Source organism: Crocodylus siamensis, chromosome 4, assembly GCF_052110815.1.
Source record: "Crocodylus siamensis isolate JL-2025a chromosome 4, ASM5211081v1, whole genome shotgun sequence".
Lineage (NCBI taxonomy): Eukaryota > Metazoa > Chordata > Crocodylia > Crocodylidae > Crocodylus > Crocodylus siamensis.
This window is the reverse complement of record NC_143398.1, coordinates 1,506,800-1,526,035: the sequence shown is the minus strand read 5'-3', so window position 1 is coordinate 1,526,035 and position 19,236 is coordinate 1,506,800. Positions and strand designations below refer to the sequence as shown.

At 66.6% G+C, this 19,236-nt stretch overlaps 2 protein-coding genes across 3 annotated transcripts; one reads left to right on the top strand and one right to left on the bottom strand.

Moving 5' to 3' along the window:
- Positions 1-13: 13 nt before the first annotated feature.
- LOC149865339 (uncharacterized) lies at positions 14-1,347 on the bottom strand. The gene is made up of 2 exons (XM_090041378.1): positions 735-1,347; positions 14-501 (listed from the first exon to the last, which is right to left on the bottom strand). Exons 1-2 carry the CDS (start codon positions 1,330-1,332, stop codon positions 149-151), a joined length of 951 nt encoding a protein of 316 aa, XP_089897504.1. The 5' UTR covers positions 1,333-1,347; the 3' UTR covers positions 14-148.
- Positions 1,348-8,058: 6,711 nt separating this feature from the next.
- Positions 8,059-19,004, top strand: PRRT4 (proline rich transmembrane protein 4). 2 transcript variants are annotated; one of them, XM_090041371.1, is made up of 4 exons: positions 8,059-9,092; positions 15,181-15,756; positions 15,867-15,986; positions 17,154-19,004. In XM_090041371.1, the coding sequence occupies exons 1-4, from the start codon at positions 8,804-8,806 to the stop codon at positions 18,614-18,616; spliced, it is 2,448 nt and encodes an 815-aa protein (XP_089897497.1). In that variant the 5' UTR covers positions 8,059-8,803; the 3' UTR covers positions 18,617-19,004. The 2 variants fall into 2 exon arrangements, with proteins under 2 accessions (XP_089897497.1, XP_089897498.1); XM_090041372.1 differs by lacking the exon at positions 8,059-9,092 and adding an exon at positions 13,849-15,060.
- Positions 19,005-19,236: the final 232 nt, after the last annotated feature.

Below are 19,236 nucleotides of genomic sequence, written 5' to 3'. Positions count from 1 at the left end.
GGTCACAGCAAGCCCGGCCCGCCCGCTGTGCCCCGCCGCCCTTTCCGCGGGGGGAGTGGCAGCGGTGCTCCCGCACAGGAGGCGCTTCGTCGCTTGTGGGGGTCTCCGTGCAGCCCCCCGGCTCCGGCCGGGCGCCGCCCCGGGGCGCTCAAGGCGGGCCGAGGTCGAGCCGCCCCAGGAAGGCGGCCAGGGCGGCGCGGTACTCCTCGGGGTGCCGCCGCAGGTGCCCCGCGTGCACCGAGTGCTGCCAGGCCTGCACGTGCACGGGGATGCCGGCGCCGCGCCACGCCTCCAGCAGCGCCCGCAGCGCCGCGGGGTCGCACAGCCGGTCGTCGCGGCCGTGGAAGAGCAGCACCGGGCAGCGCAGCGGCGGGCGGGCGAGCGCGGCCGCGGCCGCCGCGTAGTAGCGCCGCGTGCAGCCGCGGCACAGGCCGAGGTAGAGCAGCGTGCCCGCCGCCACGGCCGCCCGCAGCCCCCGCGGCCCCGTCGCCTGCGCCACACCTGCCGGCGAGAGAGGGCTGGCACGGCGGCGGCGGGCGGGGCGCGTGCCCCCGCGGCCCCGGGCCCGGCTGTGCGAGCGGAGGCGGGGGCACGCGTGCCCCCGCGGCCCCGGGCCCGGCTGTGCGAGCGGAGGCGGGGGCACGCGGGGGCGGGGGGCTGGGGCTGGGGCGGGGTGGGGGGAGGGGAGAGGAGGGGAGGGGGCCCCCCGCGCGCGCGCCTGCCCGGGCACTCACCCCGCGCGGCGGCGGCCAGGCCGCCGGCGACCAGGCTGTCGTAGACGAGGCCGCGGAGGCGCGCCGCCAGCCCGCCGTGCCGCCCGGGCGCGCGGCTCACGTGCACCAGCATCTGGGCGAAGGCGAAGGCGCCGGCCGAGAGCGCGTGCACCAGCAGCGGGCGCGCGCCCAGCGCCGGCAGCCCCTCCAGCAGCGCCAGCACGCGCCCCGCGTGGGCCAGGCCGTGGCGCGGCCACAGGAGGTGGCGCAGCGTGGTCTCGGCCACGAGCACGTCCATGCCGCGCCGCTGGTAGAGGGCCGCGTAGCGGGCGACGGCGCGCGGCCGCGCCCCCAGCCAGGGCAGCAGCAGCAGCAGCGGCGCGCCGCCCGCGCCCCCCCGCGCGCGGTGCAGGCGGACGGCGGGGGCCAGCTCCGGCCCCGGCCCCGGCCCCGGGCCCCCCCCGGGCTCCGCCGGCATCGCGGCGCCGGGCGCGGCGGCCTGCGAGACACGCGGGGGCGGGCGAGGCGTCGGCCCCGTGCTGGCGCGGGTGGGCACGGCCGGGGCGCCCCGCGGCTGCTTCCGGCCCGCGGGGAGCAGGCGCCGCTCCGGGCCACGCATCTTAGCCCTCGCCCCCGCCCCGTGTGCCCACCCCGGGGCCGCCCGTGCCAGGCAGGAAGACGCGCATTAAGGGGCCAGCACCCGGCGCCAAAGCCGCTTATCGGGCAGGACTGGCGCCGTGCCCTCGTCTGGGTGGGGGTGGGGGTGGCGGTGCGGGAACCCCCACCCCAGCCCGGCTGGGCTCTCTTTCTTGCCCCTCACCCCCTTAGTCTCGGCATTTAGGGACCCCCGATTCCCGCCGGCATGTGGTCTGGGGCGCGGTTGTGCAGGATGGGGGTGAGAAACCCCCCGCTGCCCTGCCCGAGCCCCGCGGTTCCCGCCGCCACGGGGGCTGGCACCCCCTTCCCTGCTGGCACCAGCTCCCGGCCCCCCGGCTGGGCCCCGGGTGTTACCTGCCAGGCGCAGCAGGATCCCCCGCGCCGCCCGTGCCCCCGCGCCCGGAGCCGCACAGCGCGCCCGCCTAATCCTATTACCGGCTGCCGCTGCCTCAGCACAAGTGACGCTGCCCCTCACGTGGCGGCCTGCCCCCCGGGCACGGTGCCCCCCAGGCTGGCACTGACTCGGGGCAGCCACGTGGCCGCTGCATGAGCCGGCTGCAGGCCGAGGGTGCCCGGGCTCTGCCGGCAAGAGGCGGCACGGAGGTGCCCAGGGCGTTGGGGGGTGGGAAAAGCGGGTGCAGGCGCCGCCCCGTGCGTCTGTACCGTTAGACCTAGAGGCGTTGCTGTCGGGCTGGGGGGCAGGGGCACCCAAGCGCTGGATTTGCTAATCCGGGGCGGGCGCGGCCTCCGCGGCCCTCTGCGCCGTGAGTGCGGGGCACGGCGCACCCGGGCCTGGCCACAAAACCAGCTCGGGAGCTGGGAGCAGGATGGAGAGGAGAGGCTGATGGAAATGGCCTGATTCAGTCCGCAGAAGACAAGACTCGGGTGGTTTAAGAGCAGCGCTCAGCTCCCTGCCGGGGGGCTGCAAAGAGGCTGGCGCCGCGCTGGTCTCAGCGGGGGCAGACAACAGGAGGAGCAAGGGGCTCAAGCTGCAGCAAGGGAAGCTGAGGCTGGATATTAGGAAAAACTCTCTCACGAGGAGGGTAGTCAAATATTTAAAAAAGGCTCCTGAGAGATGCGGTGGAGCCTCCGTCCTTGGAGGTTTAAGACCCGCCTTGGCTGGGATGGCGTGGCTGGAGCTGGTCCTGCTCGGAGCAGGGGGTGGCGGAGACGTGACCTCCCGACCCCTCCCAGCCCTCGCTGTGTGTGACGCTGTGAACGGAGGCGTCCGTGCCGGATGCAGGAGGGGTCGTGCCTCCATCTCAAAGGCTGCGTGCGGTTCTGGGCTCCCCGGTTTCGAAAGCCCATGGAGATGGGCCAGAGGCGGGTGATCCAGGGCTTGGAAAGCGAGTCCTAGAGGAGAGGCTCGAAGGAGCTGGGCCTGTTCAGCGGGGGGAAGAGGTGCTCAAAGAGGGATGGGAGAGGAGCCTGCAAGCACCTGGAGGGCTGCAGGGAGAAGAGGCAAACCGCCTGATCTCTCCTGCTGCAGAGCAGGGCGGGAAGCAATGGCTGGAAGCTGCAGCCAAGGAGGTTTAGGCTGGAGCCGATCAAACCCGTCGGCACGCTGCTCCCAGGGTCCTCCTTAAAGCCTCCCCCAGAGGCGCTGGTGCTGGGCTGGGCTGGGGCTGCAAGGGCAGGTCACATCCCCCCGCATTGATGCCACGGCCTGTCGGGGCCGTCAGGGCAGCGAGGAAGCGACCGCTCGAGGCTGGAGCAGCCCAGAGCCCACCAGCCGCGGGCTGGATGGGCCAAAGCACCAGGCCGCCTCCCGGCACGTGGCCCCTGCCTCCGCCCGGCCCCCAGTCCTGCCAGTGGCTGTCCAGCCGCGAGGTGACCCCGTCGGAGCACGCGGCTGGGGGCGTCACAGCACGGCACCAGAGGCCCGTTGTGGCTGCATGCGGAGGGGGCTGAGCCACCAAAGGGGCTGGGCCGGGGAGGGTCCCCCATGGCTCCAGGAAGCCCTGAGGCCTGCCCGCCCGGGCGAGGAAGCAATGTCTCATGGGATGGGCACCCCGGCACTGCCATGTGAGCGCATTGGATGCCCCTGCGGAGAAGGCACTTTTAGACCGAGGGACAGACAGACAGGTTTAACCCCTGCGATGCCACGGCCCGAGGGCTGCACTTTTGCACTAAGAAGATGGAGGGGAGGATGGAGGGGGTTGGCCCCATGTCGGGTGTGGGGTGGGCCCTGGGGGTCCTCCCTGGGCCCCTTGGGGAAATGGGGGCATAGCCCATGGCCATGGATGCGATCTGATCCCAGGGTCAGGGAGCCACAGCTGCTGCAGCAGGTATGGTGCTGTGCAGGCAGTGGGAATGGGGGGGGTGGTGTATAAGGCAATGGGGATGTGTGTGTCATGGAGAGAGAGATAAGTGCTCTGGTGTGGTGCCAGGGGGCTGGAAAAGGGCCAACGTGGTTCTCATTTTCAAAAGAGGGAGGAAGGAGGACCCAGGCAACTATAGGCCCCTTAGTCTTACTTCGATCCTGGGAAGCTCTTTGAGAAGATTATCCAGGTGCACGTCTGTGAGGGGCTCGCATCGGGGATGATGCTCAGGGGCAACCAGCACGGGTTCATTAGGGGCAGGTCCTGTCAGACCAACCTGTCGGCCTCTACGACCAGGCCACCGAATCCTTAGACGCAGGGGTGGCAGCGGACATCGTCTTCCTGGACTCTCGGGCGGCCTTCGACACTGTCTCTCACCCCGTTCTCATTAAGAAACTGGGGGGCTGTGGTGTCGACACCCCCACAGTCAGATGTGTCGCCAACTCGCTGGAGGGCCGCACCCAGAGAGCGGTGGTGGATGGGTCCTTCTCAACCTGGAAGGACGTGGGCAGTGGGTCCCCCAGGGCTCGGTCCTCGGGCCCGCACTGTTCAACATCTTCATCAGTGACTTGGATGAGGAGTAAAAAGCACCTGTTCAAATTTGCGGATGACACTAAGATGTGGGGGGGATGTGGGCACGCTAGAAGGGGCGAATAGGCTGCAATCAGACCTAGACAGGTTACAGCGGTGGGCAGATGAGAACAGGATGGGATTCAACACCGACAAGTGCAAGGTGCTGCACGTGGGGAAGAACAACCAGTACCATACCTACAGGCTGGGGAACTCCCTTCTCCTCAGGGCAGAGGCGGAAAGGGATCTTGGAGTCATCATTGACTCCAAGATGAACATGGGCCGGCAGTGTGGGGAGGCAGTCAGGAAGGCCAACCGCACCTTGTCGTGCATCCACAGATGCATCTCGAGCAGGTCCAGGGAGGTGATCCTCCCCCTCTGTGCGGCACTGGTCAGGCCGCAGCTGGAGGACTGCGTCCAGGTCTGGGCGCCGCACTGCCGGAGGGATGTGGACAGCATGGAGAGGGTCCAGAGGAGGCCACTCGCATGATCAGGGGGCAGCAGGGCAGGCCCTACGAGGAGAGGCGACGGGACCTGAACCTGTTCAGCCGCCACAAGAGAAGGCCAAGGGGGATCTAGTGGCCTGTTACAAACTAGTCGGGGGGACCAGCAGGCATTAGGGGAGTCACTGTTCCCCCGAGCACCGCCAGGAGTGACCAGGAATAACGGTCACAGGCTGGCAGAAGGGAGATTCAGGCTAGATATCAGGAGGCGCGACTTCACGGTCAGGGCGGCTAGGGTCTGGAACCAGCTTCCAAGAGAAGTGGTGCAGGCTCCTACCCTGGGGGGCTTTAAGAGGAGGCTGGAAAATCACCTGGCCGGGGTCATATAAGCCCCGTTTTCTCTCCTGCCATGGCAGGGGGTCGGACTAGAAGTTCTTCTTAAGTGCCTTCCAACCCTAACAACTATGAAACTATGAATCTATGAAGTGTTTGTGTGTGTGTGTGTGTGTAAGGCAACAGGGATGTGTGTTAGAGGGAGAAAGGGAGATAAGTGTGTGCATATGTGTGTGTGTGTGTAAGGCAACGGGGATGTGTGTGTGTGATGAGGAGAAAGGGAGATAAGTGTGTGTGTATGTGTGTGTAAGGCAATGATGTGTATGATGGAGAGAAAGATAAGTGTTTGTGTATGTGTATGTAAGGCAATGAGTGTGTATGTGATGGGGAGAAGAGTGTGTATGCGTGTGTGTGTAAGGCACTGGGGATGTGTATGTGATGGGGAGAAAGGGAGGTAAGTGTGTGTGCATGTTTGCACGTGTGTGTGTGAATGCAAAAGGGCAAGATGTGCCTGGCAGTTGTGCGAGGGGGTTTGTGTGGTTCTGGGAACAGGTTCTGATCCTGCCTGGAGCCGGGGCCTGGCCTCGGTACCCCCCTGCTGGGGTCTGTGCCCAGCCTGCTTGCTTGCAATGCTGTGATTCACTGGGGGTGCCGGTGCTTGCACACATGTATGAGCATACACCAGGAAACAGGTGTGAACACAAGCAGCAGCAGGACAGTGTGAGTGTGTTTGGGGAAGCGTGCGAGGCAGTGTGAAGTTGTAAGCATGGCCAGGCTGGGAGTGTGCAAATGGGAGGGGGGTCTGTGTGTGAACACAGAAGGAGGGTGAGTACCAGTGGGTGTGCCCGGATTCTGGGGGGTGAGAGCAGTGCTAGTGTGTCAGTGTGTGTATGAGCTATAGCCTATGATTGGTGTAAATGTGTGAGAATGGCTGGTTGGTGCTGGGCCCCCTTGGCAGCCAGGGCCAGCCAGAGGCAACTCACTGCCTGCAGAGCCATAGGCACATGCGTGTGCACACACACACAACCATGTGTGGACATGCACACATACACACATAGAGAGCCATGCACACTCATTCAGAGCCATGTACACGCATGCACACACACCTCCATAAACATGCACCTACACATGTGCTCTCACATAGCCACGCACAAACACAGAGAACCATGTATGTGCATGCACACACACACTGCCATTAAATACACATCTGCATGTATGCTCACACACAGCCATGCATGCACACACACACAGAACCAGAAACACGCACACAGAGTCTTGAATGCTCATGCACACACAGAGCCATAGACATGTGCACACACAGAGCGATGCACATACACGCACATAGCCCTGCACGCACAGAACCATAGTCCCATGCACATATATGCACACACAGCCATGCACACAGAGCCATAGACCCATGCACGCGTACACACACACAGAGCCCTGCACACACATGCACACGCAGAGCTATAAACCCATACGCATAGATGCACACACAGAGCCCTGCACACACATGCACATCCACACACGCGCGCACTCCCCGCTGGCTGGCAGGGGTGGGGGGCAGGGGCAGGCGCCCCCGGCTGCTGTGACAAGCTAACCCCCGGCGCCCTGGCTCAGCAGATCACTTTGGGAGGCAGCTGGGCGGATAAATCTCGAGCCCGTGGGAAGCAGAAAGGCCGGAGGCCGCTGGCCCGAGAGCCCTGGGCTGGAGCTGATGTCACCGGCTGGCATCCGGCGCCGGGCTGCGCGTGCCTGTGCGTGTGCACGTGTGTGCACAGGGTCCCCGGCTGGCGCTGCGTTGCAGTGGGGGGGGGCAGGTTCCACTCCCAGCGCTATGGAGAGGTGAAGCGAGCTGGCGGGTCTCAGCTCTGTCGTGCATCGCGGGCAGCAAACCTGGCAGCCGGGGGGGGGGCAGGGCAGGGCAGGGCGGGGCAGCGTGCCCCCCAGGGGCTGGGGCTCCCTGTCAGCCAGCAGCGTGTGCCCAGGCCAGGCCCCAGCTCCCAGCCGCCGCCGGTCGATGCCCTCCGATCTGCGAGGGCTCTGGGACGAGCTCCGGGCATTGGCCTGGCCTGGCGCCCCCGGAGCTAGCGCACCGCACATCCCGGCATGGGGGGCTTTGCACCCTTTGCACCCTGGCAGTGGAGCTGAGGGTGCCCCTCGTGCCCCCCACCCCGTGCTGCCTCTGCAGCCCTTCCGGTCTCCAGGCTCCGCGGCAGCAGGAGCCCCCAGATGAGCCCGCAAGCTCTGGAGTTCAGACCCCGGGAGGAGATGGGCTGTGCAGACACGGGCTGCGGCTAGCCGGGATGGAAAGGGTCTCTTCTGTGCATGCGCCTGTGCACACACGCACACACCTGCACACACACACATGCATGCCTGCACATGCCTGCGGCTCTAGGGCTGGCAGGGAGTATCGGGGCACGGGGGAGACCAGAGCCCCCAGCCCTACGCCTTGAGCCCAGGTGTCCGGGCTGGGGGAGCACAGTGGGGGCAGATTCCTGGAGCAGCGGGGGTGGGGTAACCGCCTCTCCTGCCCCAGGAGGTGACCCCTGGGGTCCTGCCCCCGCTTCCAGGGGGATGGAGGCTGCAGGGAGGGCAAGGGGGGCTGTGACAGGGACGGGAGGGGCAGGTTGGATAAAGCCCCCCCAGCCACGTGCCCCCTCTCCCAGGCAGCTCCAGCTCTGGGCTGTGCTGGGGGGGTCACGCCGGGGGCCAAGCCCGAGCAGGTCTGTCCTGTTGCCGAGATGACAGGGGCCGGCCTGGCCTGATGACCCGGGCGTGGCTTTCACCCCCCAGGGCCTGCAGGCTGGGCGGGTGCGAGCATGCGTGTGCATGCGTGTGCATGCACATGTAGAGCACCAAGGCCAGGACTAAGATGCCAGGTCTCCTGGGGCAGCATGTGGCTGTCCATGTGTGTGTATACATGTGCTACGTGATCCATAGCAGTACTGAGCCTTAGAGCTGTGGGGGGGGGGGGGGGCACGTGTGCGTGCATACATAGGCAAGTGAAAGCCAAATGGCCCTGGGCAAGGACAGTGTGAAGGAGCTCTGTGTGCGCAGCATTGCTGTGTGTATGGGTGTGCCAAGTGCCCCATGGGGCTATGTGTGCACACGTGTGTATGTGGGTATGCCCAATGCCCCTTGGTAAGGGGCTGTGTGTGTGCATGCACATGTGCATGTGTGTGTGCCAGGTGCTCCAAGCCAGAGCAGGACACATGCTTCATGGCAAGGCTGGTGCCCTGGGGCTGTGTGTGCACATTCAGATGTATGTGTGCATCCCCAGGTCTCATAGTCCCTCTGTGTGTGTGTGTATGTGCATGCACACGCATGCATATGTGCCACGTGCTTCAGGGCAAGGGCAGCATTCTGGAGGGGTGTGATACATGCTTGTGCATCTGTGTGTGTGTGCATGCATGTGCACACACATGTGTGTGGATTCCAAATACTCCAAGGCAAGGGCAGTGCACAGGAGCTGTGTGCACATGTGTGTGCATGTACATGTATTCCACCGCAACGGTAGTGCTCAGGAACCCCATATCTGTGTGTACACACGTGTGTGCATGTGTGTGCCAAGTGCCCCCAGCAAAGCCAGCACTCTGGGCTTGCATGTCTACATACATGTGTGTTTGGGGGTGTGCATGCCCCATACCCTGGAGGAGGGCTAGGACCCAGGAGGAGGGTGCGTGTGTGTTTATTTGTGTGTGTGTGCACGCACACCCAGTGCCCCACAGCCACACCAGTGCCCAGGAACTCTGGGTGTGCATGCATGTGTGCACACCTGGCCTCACGCGTGTGTGCATGCACACCCAAAGCCCCCCCAGCGTCCCGAGGAACTGTGCGCGCACACACGTGTGCGGGCTCCCGGCAGCTCCGGGCGTGGCGGGGGTGCGTGTGCACAAGCCCTCCCGCCTCCCCCCCGGCCGGAGCCGTGTGCCCGCCCCGCGTGTGTGACGTGTGTGTGCGGGTGTGTGTGTGTGTGCGTGTGCCCGCGGAGCAGGCGGCGGCGGCGGCTGCAGCTCCGGGCGGCTCCAGAGCAGCGGCGGCCCCGGGAGGCGGTGAGACGCGGCCGGGGCCGGGCACCGGGGGGGCCGGAGCGGGGGCGCGTGTCGGGGGGGGCGCGTGTGCAAAGAGTGCCGTGGGGGCGTGTATGGGCCGTGAAGACTGCGTGTGTGTGGGAGGGCGTGCATCTGTGTATGGGGTGTGGAGTGTGGGCATGTGTAGGGGTGTGCAAGGTGTGTGGGTGCATGTGTAAGGGGAGTGAATGGGGGTGCAAACTGCAGCGCGTGTGTGTATGGGGTGTGAAGGTTGTGTGCATGTAGGGTGTGTGTGCATATGTGTATGGGATGTGCGGGGTGTGTGTGCATGTGTTGGGCTGTGCAAGGTGTGTGGATGCGTGTGTAGGGGTGCGTGTATGAGGTGTGCAAAGTGCAGTGGGTGTGTGTTTGGGGTGTGAAGGTTATATGTGGGGGGTGCATGTGTGTAGGGTGTATGTGCATGTAGGGGGTGTCTATGGGGTGTGCAAGGTGTGTGGGTGCATGTGTAGGGGTTGTGTGTGTATGGGGTGTGCAGTGGTGTGTGTGTTTGTGGGGCACATATGTGTGAGCTGTGCAGTGTGCACATATGTAGGGGTGTGTATGGGGTGTCAAGGTGTGTGGATGGGTGTGTATGTGGAGTGCACGTTGGTGTGCCAAATAGGCAGCATGGGTGTATATGGGGTGTGAAGGTTATATGTGTGTATGTAGGGGGTGCATGTGTATGCAGTGTGTGGTGTGTGTATGCTTGTGTAGGGGGTATGAGGTGTGCAAGGTGTGTGTGTGTGTATGTAGGGGTATGTGTGCATGGGGTGCATGGTGGTGTGTGTAAATGTGTGCAGTGTGAGGTATATGGGCGTGAAGGTTGCGTGTGTGGAGGCCGTGCAACGTATGAGCGTGTTTGTGGGGTGTGCAGATGGGATGCGTGGTATAGGGGTGGGTGTATGGGGTGTGCAGTGTGTTTGTTCATGTGTAAGGTGTGCAGTGTGTGTGTGTATATTGGGTGTGAAGGTTGTGTATGTAAATGTGGAGTGTGCAGTGTATGCACATGAATGAGGTTCGCTGTGTGTGGTGGTGTGTGGCTGTGCGGGTTGTGCAGTGTGCAGGGGTGTAGGGAGTGTAAGGTGGTGTGTATGCTTGTGCAGGATGTGTGGTGCATGTGCGTAGGTGTATATGTGTGTGTATGGGGTTTGCAGTTTGTGTGTATATAGGGTGTGCACGAATATGGGGTGTGCAGTGTGGGGGTCTAGAAAATGTGTGTAAGTGTGTATGGGGTGTACAGTGTGTGTAGGGTGTTTTTGTGTGTTTGGGTTGTGCAGTGTGTCTGTGTGCATGCGTGTAGGGTGTGTGTATGGGGTGTGCAATGTGAGTGTGTGTGTCTGTGTGTGCAGTGCCTGTGTGTACAGGGTGTGTGTGTAGGGAATGTGAGGTGGTGTGTGTGCACATATGCTGGGTGTGCAGTGTGTGGGTGTTTGGGGTATGAATGTTGCCTATGGGGTATGAATGTGCAGTGTATGAGTGTGTTTGGGTGTGTGTATGAGATGTGTGTGTGTGAATGTGAGGTATGTATGAGGGTGTATGGCATGTGAGCAGTGCATATGTGTGTGTGTAGGGGCTGTGTGTATGGGGTGTGAAGTTGTGTATATGTATATGGGGTGTGCAGTGTATGAGTGTGTATGGGGTGTGAGGTGGTATGTGGATGTGTGGAGTGGAGTGTGGGTGTACGGGGTGTGTATAGGGAGTGTGAGGTGGGTTGTGCACATGCATGTGCAGGTTATGCAGGGTGTGGGTGTATATGGGGTGTGAGGTTGTATACAGGTGTGTAGGATGTGCAGGGTGTGTGTGTGTAGGGGTGTGAGATTGTGTATGTGTGTATGGGGTGTGTGGTGTATGTGTGCAGGGAGTGCATCTGTATGAGGTCTGAGGTGTATGTGTGCGTGCACAGGGCATGCTGTGTATGACTAGTGTGTGCGTGTGTATATGGGGTATGTGTTTGTGGATTGTGAGGTGTGAGTGTGTATGGGGTGTGCAGTGTGTGTGTATGGGGTGTGTATGTATGGTGTGTGAGGTGGTGTGTATGTATGTGTGCAGGATGTGTGTGCATGGGGTGTGAGGTTGTGTATGTATGTATGGATGTGCATTGTATTAGTGTGTATGCGATGTGTGTATGGAGTGTGAGGTGTGTGTATGGGGTGTGTGCATGAGGTGTGCAGTGTGTGAGTGTTTGAAGTTGTGTATGGGGTGTGAGGCGGTGTGTGTGGGGTGTGAACAGTGTGTATGTACATGTATGGAGTATATGTACGGAGTGTGAGTTGGTATGTGCGTATGCATGGGTCTGAGGCGGTGTGTATGGGGTGTGAGGTTGTGTATATGTGTATGGGGTGTGCAGTGCATGAGTGTATGGAGTGTGAGGGGTGTATGTGGTGTGAAAGATGTGTGTATCTGTGGGTTTTGAGGGGGCGTGTGTGTGTGTGTGTGGGCTGTGCTCTGTGTGTGTGTGAGTGTAAAGGGTGCACAGTTGTATGTGTGTATGGGATATGCAGTATATGTGTGTGTGCATGCATGTAGTGCCAAGGTATATGCATGGGGTGTGAGGTGTGTTTGTGTGTATATGGTGTGTGCATACACACGTGTGAGTGTGTATGGGGTGTGCTTATAGGGGGTGTGAGGTGAGGCACTTACGTGCAGCATGTGTGTGAACTTGAGTGTGCAGGTGCATGCGAAAGAGCTTGTGTGTGTGTACACATGCGCGTGTGGGTAATACTAAGAGGCAGCAGCTTCAAGGGCTGAGACTCAAGCTGCCAAGCTGAGGGGAGATGGGTGCATGTGTAGCAGGCACGCATGCACTTGCATGTGCACGTGTGTACACACACACACTCTCACGCTGTGTGTGTATACAAACTTGAGCGCTGGGCATGCATACACACACATGCTGTGTACACATGCACTCAGTTACACACTGCACACACTTGCCCACACTCACATGCTGTGCACACACGATGCACTGCATACACATGTACATGCACACATTCAGGCTGTGCATGCACACACACAGTCACACAGTACACACGCGCACACATTCAGCCACTCACATGCAGCGCATGTGCTCATACACACCCTGCATGCACATGCCCTCACACGTACACGTGGTGCGTGCACAAACACACATGCTGTGCATGCACGCTGATGTCTGGTGCATCCACATGCACTCATGTGGTCCATGCTCACACACAAAGGGTGCACGTACACATGCACACATGGTTCATACTCACACGTAGTGCATGCCCACATACTCACAGACTGTGCATGCCCATGCACTCACCCGCTGTGTGCTCCTATAGACACACACACGACACACATGCTGCAAAAGCCGGGGCACTAGTTCTGGAGAGTGTCGGCCTGCTGCAGCCTGTGTATAGCTCTGTGTGTGTGTGTGTGCATGTGTGCGTGTGCATGTGTGTGCATATGTAACAGCCACAGGCAGGATTGAGAGACCCCTAAAGCTGGAGAAGTGCCTAGGACCTCCCCCTCCAGCACCCAAGGGGTGTGTGTGTGGTGTGTTGTGTGTACTTATGTGTGCATGCGTGTTTGTGTGTGTGTAAAACAGCTGCAGGCAGGACTGAGAGGCCCCCAGAGCTGGAGAAATGCCCAGGACCTTCCTCCCTCCCCCCCATAAGAGATGCATATGTGTGTGCGTGCATGTGCCACTAGGCAGTGTGGTCTCACTGGGGCACTAGGCAGCCTGGTACAACAGGAGGAAGGGGTTGTGTGTGGGGTGGGGTGGGGGTGGGGAGGGGGGACTACCAGGACCTCTCTGCGTGTGCAGGGTCCAGGACCTGCCCTGGAGGCTGCGAAAGCCCCGAGAGGTGGGTGGCTGGGGGGCAGGGATGCTCTGGGTGGTGGGGGGTGCTGGCTGGGGGGCAGGGATGCCCTGGGCTGGTGCCAGGGTGCACATGGGAGCCCCTGGAGACACTGGCAGGGGGTTCAGCCCCCGGGGAGGAGGCTGCAGGGCGGATGGTTTTGGAGGCAGGGAGTCCCAGTCTCTGGGACAGTTGCTCTCCCTCGTGCCCCCACGGGGCAGGGGGCATCTCCATCTCGAGGTGCCCGGCGGCCTCGTGCTCTGCTGCCCTCCAGCCTGGACTGGGGACCCCAGGCAAGGGGTGCTGGGCAGGGTAGGGGTCCCTGGTCCACGCAGGGGCCGGAGACTACAGCCGGGGCCTGTGTGGCCTGAGGTCCCATGTTGTGCCGGGCACGCGTGGCCCGTTTGCAGAGCCTGGGGGTGGGCACAGGCGAGCCGTGCTGCGGTGGCGGATCGGCACGTGCGCCTCCCCCGTCTCCCTTCCCTGCCCCCATGCCAGCCCCGCAGTGCCCCGGGCCAGCATCGACCAGGCCGTGCCGCAGCGGGTTCAAGTCCCCGGCACCAGCGCTCGCTGCTCGGTGCCTCCAGGGCACAGCCGGGGTGGGGGGCTTGGGGGTGGCCCCATCTCCACAGGCCTGACTGGGGCAGGGCAGGGCACGTGGGGACGAGAGAGGGGCATTGCCAGCACCTGCCCAGCTCAGGGCCCGTCAGGCTGAGCCCCCCGCCTACCCGTGCCCCGCACCTGTCGGTCCACGAGGGCTGCGCTGGGGGGGCGCCGGCCCTGTCACCTCCCATCGTCCCTGCCAGCCTGACGGAGACAGCGCCTGTCACTGGCATTAGGGAAGGGCTCGGGACGAGCTTCCGCACTGGCAGAGCGTGCGCGTGTGTGTGTGTGTGGGGGGGGGGGGTTGTCTGGGCTGGTTTGGACGGGGCTGATCCTGCCCGAGCCTGTGGGGGCTTTGCTGTGCCCGGCCGGCCCCTCCCCGGGTCTCTGCCGCGTCCCACCGGTCCCCCTCCGAGCGCACGCTGCGCCCCGCCGCAGTCGTGGCGCGGGGCTCCGTCTGTGTGCCCCGTGGAGCCGGGGCCCGGGCTCTGCCGACAGGCGGGCACCTGTCTGCTGCCGTCACGTCCCGCCGGTCGCTCCTGACTCCCATGCCCACGCCCTGACAGGCGGTGGCCGCGGGCACCCAGCACCAAGCCCGCCCCGCGCCTGCTGGAGACGCGCCCCCCGCGCCCGTGCGGGTGCGCGGGGCCTTGAGGCTCCACGCGGGGTGGCAGGAGAAGCCCAAGGGCAAGGCTGGCTGCGGCAGGCTGGGAGCTGCCTGGCCTTGGCGCTGCCCGCCTTGCGGGGCTGGAGACGGGACGGGCTGCTGGAGGGGCTGGGGCTCTGGGTCCTGGCCCCGGCGGGCACCGGCTCTGCTCCGCGCTGCGGCCCCCGCGCCGCCCGCGGGTGCCCAGGCTCTGTGCCCAGCACCCGCCGGTCCAGGCCAGTCCGACGTGCCCTGGGCTGGCTGGTCTGCAGCGAGCGGGCCTCCTGGCCCGTGTGGGCCCTGCGGGATGCCCCGGGGAGCCGCGGCCGGCGGTGCTGGGCTGGCGCCGGGGCACCACCGGGGTGAGCGCAGCTGCTTGGCAGGGAGTGAGAGAAGAGGGCGTGGGGTGGCTGTGGGCATACGTGCACACGTGTGCATGTGTGAGTGAGTGTGTGCGTGTGCACCTATGTGCTTCTGTGGGCACGCGTGTGTCCGTGTGTGAGCAGGCATGTGCATGCATGCGCTTGCGTATAGGGGCACCTGTATGTGCATGCATGGGCATGTGTATGCGCCTGCATGTGTATGCGCATACGTGTGTATATGTGGGCACGTGTGTGGCCATCTGCATATAGGCATGCGTAGGCACACGTGGGCACAAGGAGGGGTATCGGTGCACGTGCGCGTGTGCGTGTGATTCGGACAGCTGCGACCTGCCGGCCCCGCTGCTCTGGGACTGTGTGCGCGGACATGTGTGCCTGCGTGTGCCCGCATGCTTGTGTGTGCGCGCGCGCGCGTGGACGGAGGGAGGCCCGAGGAAAACGCACGCGGCGGGAGGAGGCAGCGGGGGCCCGGCGCCGGCGGCCTCCCCCCCCCGCCTGTGCCCGTGCGTGTTGCACGGTGCCCGGCTGTGCCCCCGCCCCCGCACAGGACCTGCTGCGGTGGGGCAGGGCGGGGGCGGGGGCAGCTCGCTGCCCTCGGGCTCATGCTGGTTTCTGCCCCCCAGCTGCTCCGGCCCCCGGCCCCATGGCCGGCCGTGGGGCCCTGCTGGCGCTGGCGCTGGCGCTGGCCCGGCTGGGCCCGCCCGGCTCGGCTGGGGCGCCGCGGCCTCCGCCGCCGGACGTGGGCGCCACGGCCCCGGGCACGGCCTCGGCGCTGCCCGCCCGCAGCGAGGACCCCGTGCTCTCGCTCAACCTCGGGCTCAACTTCAAGATCAAGGTGCGGAGCCAAGGCAGCCACCGGCCCGCAGCGCCCAGCGCCGAGCCCCCGCCGCCGGACCCCGCGGCCCCGGGGCTCTGGCCCGAGCTCCCCCCCGGCTCCGGGTGGCTGGGCAGCGACGGCCCTGAGGGCGGCTGGGGCAGCTCGGAGGCCCCGGAGCCCACGGGCCCAGCGCCCCGGGGAGCGGGGCCGGCCACGCCGGCGGGCGCCGGGCGAGCGCGCAGCAAGGAGCTGGAGTTCAAGATCGACATTGACCTGACGGCCGGGCTGGACCGGGACGGGGGCGCGCGCCCCGCCCGCCGGCAGGCCCCGGGCCCCCGGCTGCTGCCCGGCCCGCGGGCCGGCGTCCCGCTGGGAGCCCCGGGTGAGTGCGCCGCCCCCCTGCCGCCGCGGGCGGCTGCCCTTCCCCCCCCCGGCCCGCCCGCTGGGGGCCGGCACCCCCAGGGCTGACGGACCCCGCCTGGCGTCCCCCAGGCTTCTTCAGCCCCACGCCGGCCCCCGACGGGCCCCCGGGGGCGGAGGGGAACAGCACGCCCGCTGCCTGGGACCTGGCCCCTGCCGGCAGCCCCACAGCCGCCCGCGCCACGGAGCCAGGTGAGCCCCCCCCGCCCCGTGCCCCGCCCCCTCTCTGCTCCGCTGCCCCTCCCCAGCACCCCGCCCTGCGGCCTGGCGGGGATGGGGGGTGCGGGCAAGCCTCCCCCACCCCAAGGTCACCCTGGTGCGTGCCAGGCTCTGGCGCCTGGGTGCCAGGCCGCATTAGTGTCTGGGCTCAGGCTGCCAGGGCCGTGCCGCGGGGCAGGGACTGGAGACAGGCGGGTGGGGGGCGAGGACTGCCGCCCCCAGCGGTGCAGAGCCCGCATTAAGGGGGGAGGGGGGGAGCCACGCGGGGGGCACCGAGGGGGGTCCCTGCTTCTGCCCCTGGCCTCAGGAGCTCTGAGTGCCACCATCCCCCACCGCCCCTAGGGCCTGGGACCCCCGCTTTGTGCCGGGGACCTAATTAGTTTCTAAAAATAGCCCCAGTGGGTTTCTGGGTCGTTCAGTTTTGCAGACCCGGGCTCCTGGCGCTGGAGCCCAGGCTCTGCATCTTCCCTGGCCCACCCCGCTGCCCCAGTTTGGCCCCCATCTCCCCTACCCCGCCATGGATGCCAGCTCTGAGAGGGCTGGGCAGGGATGACCTGGGCGAGTGCGAGTCCCCGGGGGCACCGGCCCCCCCAGGCCGGGCTAGTCCTAGGGCACTGACCCCAAAGGCCAGGTAAGCGGTGCCCATCGTCCCCCAGAGAAGCGGGGGGTGTCCCGAGCCCCCGTGGCGCTGCTGGGGAAGGTCGTGAGCAGGGGTCTCCTGGCCCCGGCTCGCACATCCCGGAGCCCACGGGACCCCCTCCATGTCCCCTGCGTGAGGGGGCACCGCGGCAGGGCAGCTCCCCTGCGTGCTGGCGCCTCTTCCCAGGCCTCGTGCCCACTCCCGGGTATTGCAAGTGCCACCGCGGTGGCTGGCACGAGGGGGCCGCCTGCGGCATCGTCGTTCCCAGAGCACACGCGTGATTGCCCGTGTGGGTACGGGTGCCCTTGCGGCGCACGCAAGCCCGCACAGCGGGGGCTGTCCATCGGCTGAGGATCGCTGCGCGTGCACAGGGGAAGGCGCGGTGCTGCCTGCGTGTGCGTACCGCTGGGCGCATCTTAGCAAGGAGGGGGCATGCGATGGCACACACGTGTGCCCTCTGCGGCACCCCCCGCTAACCCCTCTGTGTCTCTGCTCCCCAGCCCTGCAGCCCGGCCGGCGCAGCCCCCCTGCGGGCAGCGCGGGGGCCGTGGCCGGCGACCCCCCGCAGACGCCCGAGCCCTGCGGCTCGCCGGAGCCCCCCGCGGCGCCCGCCTCGCCGCCCCTCCTGGTGGGGCTGCACGCCGACTGGAGCACGGCGCTGGCCGCCTGGGGCCCGGCCTGGCAGGCGCACGTCTACGGCGCCGGCGCGCTCTTCGGCCTGCTGGCCCTGCTGGCCCTGCTGGGCCTGGCCGGGCTGCCCGTCCGGCGCCCCGCCGCCGCCGCGCTCCTGGCGCCCCTGGACCTGCTGCTGCTGGGCGCCGGCGCCGCCCGCGCCGCCCTGCTCTTCTCCGGGGCCTACGGGCAGCACGAGCGGCTGCCGGCCGCGGCCGCGCGGCTGCTGCGCGACCTGCCCTTCCCCTGCCTGGCCGGGGCCCTGGGCACCGCTTGCCTGCTGCTCCCGCCGCGCCCCCGCGCCGCGCCCCCGCGCGCCGCCGCCGGGCGCCCCGGGGCCTTGGCCACGCTGCTGCTGCTCCACTTCTCCGTGGCCGTGGCGGCCGCCGCGCTGCCCGGCGTGCCCCTGCTGAGGCTGGCGTGCCGGGGGCTCTTCGCCGTGCTGGCCGCGCCCCTCTCCCTCGCCTTCCTCGCCGCCTGCGGGCCGCCGCGAGCCGAAGCCACGCAGGTGCACGGCCCCGCCGGGCACTGCCCCTCGGCCGGCGGGCGCGAGCGGCGCCGGGCGGCGCGCGCCGTGGTGCCGGCGGCCGCGTGCGGGCTGCTGAGCGCCGGCTTGCAGGGCTACGCGGTGCTGCACGCGCTGGGCTACGGCCTGCCCGCCGCCGCCTTCGGGCCCTGGCCCTGGTGGGGGCTGCAGCTGGGCTGCCGGCTGGCCGAGGCCGGGCTGGGGCTGCCGCTGGCCGTGCTGGCGCTGGGCCGCGGCCGGGCCGAGCCGCGGGGGCTGCCGGCCGCCCCGGCGCCCGCGCCGCCGGCCCCCGCCGGCCCCGAGGGGCTGCCGCTCTGCCCGCTGCCCGCCCAGGCCTCCCCGGTGCTCAGCCTGCCCCTGGGCGGCGGGGACCCCACGGCCGACTTCCGCCCGCCCTCGCCCATCGACCTGGGGCGCAGCATCGCCGAGGCCCTGTGCAGCTCCCCCAGCCTCTTCCAGCCGGCGCCGGGGCCCCGCCCAGCGCCGGAGACCCCCGCGGTCTGGCTGCCGGGGGGCAGCCGCTGCTCCACGCCCCGCTCCGGACTCTCCCGCGCCGGATCCTGCCAGGCCCTGTGCTCCAGCCCCGCGGCCCCCGCCCGCGAGCCCGGGCCCTTCCGGGGGCTGGCAGGCACCGGCGGTGCCCCGCGCTCCCCGTCGCCGCCGGCGGGGCCCTACCGCCCGCTGCCCCCACCCTCGCTGGAGTCGCTGCCCGGGGGCTGCCAGAGCGACCAGCTCAGCGTCGGCAGTGACACCATTGACTTATAGGGGGGGGCTCGTGCCCCTCCCGGCCCCGGAGATGTGCAATCGACTTCCCACCTGGTGCTAGGCCCCGATCTGAAATCCGGGGGGCCCTGGGCTCCGGGCCCCGAGTTCGAGTCTCGCCTGGGACCCCAGCCTCCCGCACTCCATGCCAGCAATAAGGGGCTGCAGCCCCCCTCCACCCAGGCGAGCATCCCCTGCGTGCCAGGCTCTTCTCACCGCCGCTGGGGCCCGAAGAGGGGCCTTGAGACTCCAGGGACGCCCCCATCCCGTACCCCCTTCCCCCCCGCAGCCAGCTGCTGACCCCCTGCAGTAGCAACGCCCCCGGCGCCTGTTCCGGGCTCGGGGAAGGGGCCGAGGCCTCGAGACCCAACAGTGCCAATAAAGGATTTTACCCACCGCTGCTGGGTCCTTTTTTTTTTGGGGGGGGGGGGGGGGGCTGAGCATGGCCCTGGTCAGAGTGGTCACACTGGGGGGTTTCCCCTTCCTCTGCAGCGGGGGCACGGCCTAGGCCTGGGCTCTCTGACCCCCCGGCAGCAGCAAGACGTTGGGGGCCTTGGCCCCCTGCTTCCCGGGGGGCAGGGGCGTGGGTGGGGGCAATGCCCGGGGCTGTGTCAGTGCCTCCG